The sequence below is a fragment of the Schistocerca nitens genome, chromosome 1, assembly GCF_023898315.1.
Source record: "Schistocerca nitens isolate TAMUIC-IGC-003100 chromosome 1, iqSchNite1.1, whole genome shotgun sequence".
NCBI classification, from domain to species: Eukaryota; Metazoa; Arthropoda; class Insecta; order Orthoptera; family Acrididae; genus Schistocerca; species Schistocerca nitens.
In genome coordinates, this window is record NC_064614.1 from 764,782,548 (window position 1) to 764,793,188 (window position 10,641).

At 39.5% G+C, this 10,641-nt stretch overlaps 1 protein-coding gene across 1 annotated transcript in view; it reads right to left on the reverse strand.

Moving 5' to 3' along the window:
- LOC126199416 (uncharacterized) overlaps positions 1-10,165 on the reverse strand; it is a 39,240-nt gene extending 29,075 nt beyond the window's left edge. Inside the window, exons 1-2 of the mRNA XM_049936369.1 lie at positions 9,911-10,165; positions 1,167-1,316 (exon numbers count right to left, since the gene is read on the reverse strand). Of these exons, the coding sequence (XP_049792326.1) occupies positions 1,167-1,316; positions 9,911-10,165 (405 nt within the window). The remainder of the gene's footprint in view (positions 1-1,166; positions 1,317-9,910) is intronic.
- Positions 10,166-10,641: the final 476 nt, after the last annotated feature.

Sequence of the window (10,641 nt, forward strand, 5' to 3'; positions counted from 1 at the left end):
AATACAGGGGAAAAAAAGTAAATTTACTTCTAAAATGGTTCAAATGGCTCTGAGCACTATGGGACTTAACATCTGAGGTCATCAGTACCCTAGAACTTAGAACTACTTAAACCTAACTGACATAAGGACATCACACACATCCATGCCCGAGGCAGGATTCGAACCTGCAACCGTAGCGGTCGCGCGGTTCCAGACTGAAGCGCTTAGAACCGCTCGGCCACACCGGCCGGCTTAAATTTACTTCTAGATGAAATTGTTACGGAGCAGGCTGCGACCGGAATTGCATAAACAAAATATTCCTATTAGCTTTGATACTGCTAAGACTACAATTAGTCAGAGGCACAGTCATTATTTTCAGCGGGTGATTCCAACTTCTAATATCATAGTATCCCCACTAATACGACTTTTATATTTCAAATATTGAGTGCCATTTACATACGTGACTACCTGGATGACTTTTGGAAGTTATTTAGATGTAAGAGTTATTCGCGAGTCGTTGATACAGTAGAAGTTGGTCAGCTTCAACGAGAAAGCTGCAAAATTTTCAGCTGGAATGTCCCAAAGCGTAATTTCGTATGTGTGCACTTAAGGACAGTGGGAACTAGACCGGGGACTATGTCATCCATGAACAACCACACCGGAAAAGTTGGGTGGATCTTGTCACAATTTACTTTTATTTTACTCATATTATTTACGTAGTGACATTTATTTGCTACCTCGGCAATCAAATTTCGGTATTAATTATATTTTGAAAAATAAGTTAAAAGTCCTTTACTTCTTTCAGAAGCTCTCAAGGGAAGGGCAAAGAACGATACATAATCCCTCGAATGTCATTCAGGATTTATGTGCAACGGTCTTCAGGAGATTTTCCACTTTATGGGTGTCAAGCTCTGGCCTTCCACCATATTATCTGTGAATTCACATTAGTTTGTTCAACTACTGTAACAAACATCACTTTGCTCCATCGTTGAAATAAAGATGTTTACTCTGCTAAGGAGTTATAAAATCAGAACTGAAGCTCCTCATCATCAATCTAATATAAAATGTCTTTCGCGTATGTAAGTATTTGACCCAGTTGCAAATACTAATTAGATAGAAACGTTTCCATGAGTGGGAACGTGTCACGTGCAATAGAATACATGATATAGAAATCTGTAGGTTCTGACCTCCATAAAGATGAACATGTGGTGTGACAGTCTTTGGTAATGGTGGCGGATGTCCTCGCTGTCTTTTCCTTGCCTGTTGAATCTCCTGGCTTCATACAGCACTCGCAGCAGATAGTGTAGAGTATTACTCTGGTAAATGAAGAACGATACCTGCAAATATACAATACCAATCGCTATAATAATGTTCAGTTGTAGACTGCCTGAACAAGTAACCTACTTACATATCCAATCTAAAACTCAAATAGCAGGACAGTCATTGGTCACATTTCGGACTACTCGTATTTGTACCACACTGTCTAGTTTATAACATCGACGAATAGCAGAAGAAATACATTGATGAGCCAAAACTTTATGACCACTTGCTTACTAGCTTGTTTGTCCGTCTTTGAAACGAAATACATCACTGATTCTGCGTGTGAGGGATCCGAAGTTTGTTGCTAGATTGTGGACGTATGTGGCGTTAGATGTCTACAGACAGGTCACGTAATTCGCCTAAATAACCGGCCACTGAATCGCGTACGCTGTGATGGCGCCCGATATGGATCCAAATGGGTTTCATTGGATTTATATCAGACGAATTTGGTCGCCGAGACATCAACGTGAGTTCTCTATAATGACCTCAAACCACTTTAGCGGGGTTTTGACTCCGAGACATGGACAACTATACTGCTGAAAGATGACATCGCTGTCGGAGTTGCCATCAAGCGTGAAAGAATGCAGGTAGTTCACAGCTGTCAGCGTGTATCCGATTACTACCGCAGGTCCCATGCGTTCGCAGGAGACTGTTTCCAGTAGCATAATACTGCTCCCACCAGCCTGCGTCCGTGCCGCGTCTCACGTTCTGATGCGCCTTTCACCTCAGTGACGGCGTTTGCGGAGACGACCACCGACCTAGAGTAGCAAACATGTGATTTACCCGAAGGACCGGAAGAGCCGACACGTTTCCATGAATCGTCTGTCGAATCCCGATGGTTGCGTGCCCACTGCAATCTCAAATGACGATGTCGTTGGGTCGACATGTGCGTTTCGACAGAGATGAACCAGATCACCATCTGTCCTACGTTACAGAGCAGACAAGCATCCGAACCCCACGTTCTGCGAAGAATCGTGGACGTACAGTCATTTAGCGCCTAGTGGTAGTTTCACTGTCCTATACATGTACACGACCTTAGTATGTGAACATTCGACCAGCTTCGCCGTTCTCGAGATACTCACTCACAGGCTATGTGTAGTAATAATGTGACCTTTTTCAAAGTCGCTTATCTCAGTGGATTCCCCCATTTGCTCGCCTTATCTTTTCTAGGTTGATTCCCTGTCCGTGTCTGCTCCACTTACATGCTTCTGTTACCACGTCATGTGCCCGCAATGCCACCAGACTGCATCCAGCGTCACGGTGGGCAGTGGTCATAACGTTTTGACTCACCAGCGTATTCTGGACAAAATAGTTAGTGGGTTACTCAATGCATTGTTATATCCTCAAGACAGTACTGTGCGTCTAAGTGACTCGACTGCCACTGTAAGCTATTACTACTGGGAAAGGATTAAGATCGTTCCTAGATGTAGACTATCAGATACGACTAAAGAAGCGAGTAACAAGAATTTGAAGATCGAGAAGCTGACACCCACTGTCAAGTTACGTCAAATAGGCTGTAAAGTTACGACACATATAATATCAACTTCTGTTCTTAGAATACTATTTCCGTTCTTTGTGCCGATTGTCTATGTAAACTATCACGGCCTTGTCTGCTTAACATGATCAGTATAATATGACAAACTTTTTGTATTGCAAGATAAAACGAGTACTCTGGTATGGAGTCACCACAATACTTGGGAAACTTTAAAAAATAGCAGTCCTCATTTCTTACCTACGTGAGTGTTTATTACTGCTGTTCAGTATGCCATTTCATCAAAGTGTCATGTAGTCTCCACTGTGTGAAGGCACGTGTTGGCTGTATGAGCAGAAGAAGACGAACTTTTTGCGCTGCAAGATCAGTTTAAGACGCTAGTGTGAGTGTTACTGTAATGTCAGACATTTTCAGCAGAAGATGGAAAACGTTTGGTATTACAAGATGAAGTTAGTATCCTAGCGTGAGGTCATCAGTCCCCTAGACTTAGAACTACTTAAAATTAACTAACCTAAGGACATCACACACATCCATGCCCGGGGCAGGATTCGAACCTGCGATCGTAGCGGTCGTGTGGTTCCAGACTGATGCGCCTAGAACCGCTCGGCCACACCGTCCGGCAGCGTGGAGTCGCTTTAATGTTTGGGAGATTGAAAGTATAGCCACCTCGTTTCTTAATTATGTGAAAGTGTGTTACAGGTGTACAGTATATTATTTTAGGGATTTGGCAGGTAATTTCCATGGTGTGACAGCAGAAGATGACACAAATTTCGAACTGCAAGATGAAGTTAATACTCCTGCATAGGTTCACTATAATATTTAGCTGACTTTGATGTCTTGTTTACAGACGAGTTTCTGACGAATTTAGACGTGGGAGTAGTATTGTTTACTTCGATAACTTTCATTGTCAGGTGCACCTTAAACTGTAATTTAGATCAACAGTAGTTCTCATCTGTATATTGCAATGTAATGCAGTGTGTTTCAAAACTACACCAGCAAACTACTAGAGGATGTAGATTGCGTCTTGAGGAGTGTCTTGAGGAGCAAAATGAGGCTATAAACTTGTATCCAGAAACATCATCCAATGACGCTACAGAACGTTGAAGTTATAGTCGCTAGCGCCTGTATATCTATGTAGCTGTACAGGATGATTCCCTCATGATGTTACTCACTTTCATTTATGATGGAGAAGGGTTCCCTGCTCTACAGTCTTAGGAAACAACATTATCGGTACATGTATTCCTCTGTCAGAGGTATCAGAAAGATTTTCGATTATAACTTCTTACATGTTCGTTTCCGGACCAGAGTCCCTTACCCCAGATTGGTACATTTATACTTCTCCATAATCACTGAAAGTTTGTAACATCGTCACGGAATCACCATGTATACACATACACACATGGGCGCCAGGGTCTATCAATTTGACTGTCTGTATCGTCTTTGGAGACACCTTCTTCATCACCTAGAAGTTTGTCGGTATAGTTTTGAAATACCGTCTGGATCCAGTTTCGTTAATTTACTGTGTTAATTTTAGTTAATTTAATGTGTACTAAAAAGATCGAACTATGCTTGTCGACTGACCCATAAATTATTGCAGTAGAGGCCAAGAGGTGGTGATTATCCTTTAAGTGTAATGACTAGTGCCACCATGCAAGCCATGTGTATTTATTTCTAATCTTATAGAACAGTTAAGTTATGACAGTAATAACAAGTGTGTTTGGTGTCCAAAATCTTGTTTACTTTGATAACTTTCATTGTCAGGTGCACTTTAAGCTGTAATTTTGAAATACCGTCTGGAACCAATTTGGTTAATTTAATGTGTTAATTTTGCAATGTTTGAATTTTCGTTCATGATCAGAAATATGTAATTACACTTGCGTGTTACGATAAGTATCGCGTGTGTGTGGTTTTGAACCCATATCTTTTACTTATTTTGAAAAATAATTTTATTTTCACTCAAAGATAATATTTTCGTTTTCTGTCGGAAATCTACGTGCAGATGGGTATATAAGTTTCATCCCTATGCATGGAACCTAATTCCACCATTATATTTGACCATGTTTATATTTGCAACATTTGGATTGCATGCATTATGGAAGTCTCCTTGTGTATTATTAAATTATACATTGTAAATATTACAAAACAATAAAGATCTTGCCAAAACGCCTTATCTTTTAAAATGGTGCTTCGTCAGTTCTTTTATTTTTGGCTATGTTGTGGGTTTACATCTCGTGCTTCGGAGCATTATGATTTGATTTTGATGTTATTAGCAGTTTATTATGGAAATACAGTCTGTAAACGTTTAGAGAGCTGCGGCACCATAGTTCCGATCGGTAAATATCTCAGCCTTCCTCAAACATTTGTTCTATATCTAAGCTCGAATAGGCCTAGATCAAATGCAAATACAGAGGCGTGTAGGTCAGTCATTACAATCGATTATACTTTTATAGTGTAGAACCTGTTTTGTTATTTTCTTTCCCCATATATTGGTGAGATGATGTATTATTGAAACACTTCAAAAACGTCAGTTGCTCACAGTTCGTTCTTTATACCACAAGTAATATAGAATCAAATAAGCATATGATCTAAATTCCATTAGTAAATGCCTTTCCAAAATGTGTCATTTCTAGTGCCCTTTGTTGTGGTAGAGTGCCAGAAAATGTGACACTGATGTATTTAACCCTAGTGGAAAATAACGGCATCTAGGTCACAGACCAAAAAGTAATTACAAGAACTATATTCGGAAGTTAACAACATCCGTTAGGTATTTTGCCACTATAGAGCATGGTATTCTATCCCTCTGAAATTGTGTCTTTTCAGGATTGTTTTTAGTCTTAGGATGAAGAGTTAACTTCCTGATTAGCATGTTACTTGTGTTTTATACAATTATAGAAGAATTTGTATATGGAATTACCATTGTGACAATTAAATGGAGAGTGCACCATCATGGTTTGAATGTCACACATTAACGGCTTTGTTACAAGAGTTGACAGTATTTCAGACTGCCTATTTGTCTGTGAGTTTGCCTGCTTCGCATAGTATTTTTGCGGATATGTATTTTATGCAGTTACAGGCGTGCTCAGGCTTATTTTGGCATATATCCACATTTAGAATTAAAATGGAATTTGAATTACATATTTGAGATGCCATTTTTAGCCACATTTTTTTAGTTATAATTTAGATAGAGAAATGGCATGGGGGCACTTAGTTTAACAGTCCACACTCATGTTTTAGGCATAAATTTTGACGCATATTGTATATGTACAAATAACATTGTGAAAATTGGCATAAACGCAGAATTACTGTATCATTGACTTAATTTTTCATACTTTTTAGAAACTGATTTAATATTGTGACACTTTACAAGCATCATGTGTTTTATAGAAGAACTGAGATGTTGAATTAGCATTGTGGCAAATAATTTGAGAATTCAGGGTCAAGCTGTAGGCATTACACATTAAATGCTTTCTGCCAGTAGCTGACGATAATCAGATTGCTTATTAGTTTGTATACTTACCAGCTAAGCATAATATTTTAGTCAGCGTGTGTTTTGAGAAGTTATAGGGTGGGTCAGATTCGTTTTGGTACACCGTCTCATTTACGTATAAAAATGGAAGTCAGATAATTGCTTAGGATGTTATACTGTAGCCACATGTGTTTTGCAGGAATTTATATGTGGAAATAGCACTGATGGAGGGGGGCGCAATTGAGAGGTCACCGTCATATTTTAGACGTCAAGTTTGAGAGGTATGTCTGTATGTGTACATGGAAATAACGTTGTGCCACTTGATGTAAACTCTGCATTTTTATTTTGCCGACATGTTTAGGTAAACTTACTAACTTGAATTAACATTATGACACCTGACAAGTTGTATACTTTGTATAACAATTTAAATGTGAACATGTTTAATTTCAGGGTCTATTATTCCCACACCAAGTATGATATAGAATTGAGCTATGTCACTCACAAACGCTGCTTAATCTACAAATTAAGTCCATAGTGCGAAGATACACATGCATTTTGATAAATAATCGAATACCCGTTGGTCATATAATTGTTCATTTCCCATGATTCAGTCTATGGTTGCCTAATACTCCCTTTGAAACTCTAAAAAACATGTGGGTTTTCAATTTACTGAAATCTCGTTTTCTTAAATCTTATCTCTCTACAATTACTTCAGTTTTCATCTACAGTTCATTAACTGTTTTTCAGTTTGAAATCTCGTTTCTAAATGTCTGTATTAAAATTGAATAATCTGTCCGAAGCTTTGTGATATCTCCTTGTCTTCCTTGGACATACAACCATCTTCCATAATTCATAAACGAAGCGTTGCAATGATTAAATTGTACTCCGTACAAAATTCCGGCTATCGATTACTCTTCCATTCGTTTCCTCCAGATCACATTTTCCAAATATATTTCCGTTTCCTCCTTTTCCTATTAATGAATCCTAGTCCCTCATCACTATTAAGTTTTTGTCTTCATTAAAAATCTGGATAATTTCTTTTATGTCACCACATATTCTTTCAATCTCTTAATCACCTGCAGAACGAATAGATACGTAAATTTGTACCACTACGATGGATGTTATCTTTGTGTCTAAGGTCTACAATATTCCTCTGGACACTTATTTATTTAAGTCTACAGTAGAAGAAAAAATACTATCAAGTTCAGATCTACGGGATATCGTAGAACTTACATACAAAGATAACACTCTCCACAATATAAATTACTCCCTACTGACAGTCTTAAATGATTAATTTTTGCAGATAATTGAAACGAAGCCGTGGTAGTGGAAGCTTTGATTGGATTCGGGAGACACACCGAAATGGCTCAAGTGATAGAGCAACGTCAGCAAAAAGTAAGTCCTGCGCACAATAAGCTTCATGTTGCCTTGATTGTTCAGCACAGAGAATGCTCTGGTAGAAGTACTCAGACTTTCGATTTCAGTATTAAAAAGTGTTAATTCTAATAGTCCGTTTTAACATACCAGATGATAGATCAAACAGGTTATAGAAAGTACACTCAACCAACGCTGAAAATATTTCTGCTTTTCATAAAGAGGTTCCAGAATATTTTCTTACTGATGCCTCATGAAGAAGTCAACGTGAAGACTTCACAAAATGTATCTGTGTTCAATGCAGATATGATCTACAAGCCGTCGTAACTGATTGTTGATACGATAGAGGAAGAAATTTATGCAGATTTGAAGGTTATGTGCGACCCAGTATTAGAATCAGAGTTTGACAGGACTTTGGAAACAATGCAGTAAGAAAACAGAGAAGGAAAAGCGTTCGACAACGTAAAGTGGTGCATGATGTTCGGAATCCTTAGAAAAATAAATATGTGCTAAAGGGGAAGATGGGAAAATACAACATTTTCAAACACCAAACAGAGGTTAGGCGTATGGGGCGGATTGTTATATGAGTAAAGAGAATGGGCTGCTGATTTATTGCTCATCACGAGGATGTGTCTAGTGGATTTAAAATAAGGCTTCGATATTACGCAAACATGAAATAAGAATGGACGATCAAGAAAGAAGTGATCAGACTATAAACGGTGAAAGGAAAGAACGAAGTACTTCTCCTTTGCTGTTCAGCCCGTATATTGGAAAAGTAACGAAGGAAATAAAAGAGTAAAAAAAGCCAAGGAGAAGGTGGTAAGATTCGTCTACATTGCTATCATATGTGGAAATGCGGAATTCCAGGACCAACTGAATCGAATAAACGGTTTGGAAATAATATGGACTGAGAGTATACCAAAGAAAATAAAAGTTTTGAGGAGCAACAGAAATGAGATTAGCGACTTATACCAAAATTGGGGACGACGTAGCAGACAATGTGGAGTAATTATGCTGCCTTGCAAGCAAAATAATGGATGAATGGTGAAGGAAAGAGGATGTAAGAAGTAGTCTAGCACAAATGAAAGAAACGTTCATCGCAAAAGGAAATGTACTAGTACCAACACAGGCCTTAATTTGCGCAAGTGATTTATGAGAACGGGCTCCTGGAGCACAGCAATGTGTGGAGGTGAATCATGAGCTGTGGGGAACGCAGTAAGGAATGGAACTGATGAGTCTGAGATATAGTGTGAAAGAAGTAAGAGAAAATTAAATTGGCGGATAAGATAAGAAATGAGAGTCGGTGAAGAAAGGTATATCTAGAATAGCCACACTAGAAGAAGGGACAGGTTGGCAGGACTTATGTTAAGAGATTAGGGAACAAGTTTCAATCTAAGTGAGGCAGCCACAGAAAAAAAATGTAGGGGAAGAGAGATATTGGAATGAATATATTGAGGACTACCGATGTAAATGCTGCTATGAGAAAAAAGTTTAAAAGACGAGAGAAAATCGCAGTAGGCTGCACCAAACTAGTCGCTAGACTCATGATCGCAAAATAGTCTCATTAACGTGAAACTGATGCACGTCACAACATTAATCTGATGCCTAGTAAAGCTAAGGTATTGTGACAGTAATGTAAATACAAAGAAAGCAGCAACCTTACAAGTTATAGATAAACAGTGATTTTTAAAGGCATACCACTGTCCACTTCCTTAACAAATAGCCGTGAGCAGCTTGTAATTGCTACAAGGGCACTGTGCGTGAGACAAACAGCAACGGGGTTAGGTGTGTGGGGTGGATTGTTAGCTGAGTAAAGAGAATGAGCTGCTGATGTACTGCTCATCACGAGGATGTGTCTCTTGGTTTTAAAATAAGGGTTTGACATTACGCAAGCTTCCGCAGCTAATAACCAAGGTGTACAATGAGGACGTCACGTAGTGCCATGATAAAAGACGACCACAGTATAAGTTCTGATACAAAACTGTTTTTGCACTAAAGATACCATTCAGACACAAGTTATCTGTTCTTAAGGCCCTCGTTCACAGGCGGACTGGTGGTTGTACCCAGATCGGGTCCGTGGCCTAGGACTGTCGGCTGTCGGTTCCCCCAGCGGACCGGTAGCTGCTTACACACTCCTTTATCTGAAATCACACACGCCTTCAATACGCTACCAGGTGATAGAGTGGATGGCAGTGCAGAGAGTCTCTCAGACTGTCGTTGGTGACCATACACAACAGGACAGGTCTACAGACCAGTTCCTACGAAGAACTGATTCATACCTTGGTCACAAATCCGAAAGAGACGAAAATGACGAGGCAGCAGAGTGCTATCTCGTCCAGCTCCTGTGAGGTGTCCATGATGAGCTTTAGGGCGGTGAAAGACGGCAGCCAGGCGAGAAAGAGCAGCGTCACAGAGGCGGAGGCGGCAGCCCGGAAGCGGCCACGCCCCCTCTGGGGCCACCAAAGCCCCAGCAGCCGGCGCAGGGACGCTCCAGAGCCCAGCAGCACACGCATTTCACTTCCCTCCTCTTCCATGACTGCTGTCAAGTAGAAATACAAATGCTTTATTCATCTTTCAACGCCTTTACCTGCAACTGGAGTCATCAAAAAGTTTTTCTTTTTTTAAGATAGGCACCCTGCGTAACCAACATTTGAATACAGGAACGAAAAAGGAACCAGGGAAACTATAAAGAAATTAAAAAGATCTTAGAAAGAAGGAATGAGATAAAAGGAAAAACGTGTGCCGTATTCGCTGACCTAGAATAAACTCATGCTGGAGTGGATGGGAAGATACTATTTCGAAAATTGGAGTAAACTGGAGAGATAAATAATTGATTCTAAAACTGTACAAAAACCAGAGTACATGAATCAAAATCAGCGGCACTAAGAAAGAGATCAGGAAAATAAGAGGTTTAAGGCCCTTAGCTCTCTCCATATGTATTTCATGTACGTGTTATAGAAAACGCAACACAAAAGTGAGAAGAAACGAAGATAATAAGAGGTGTCTGAGA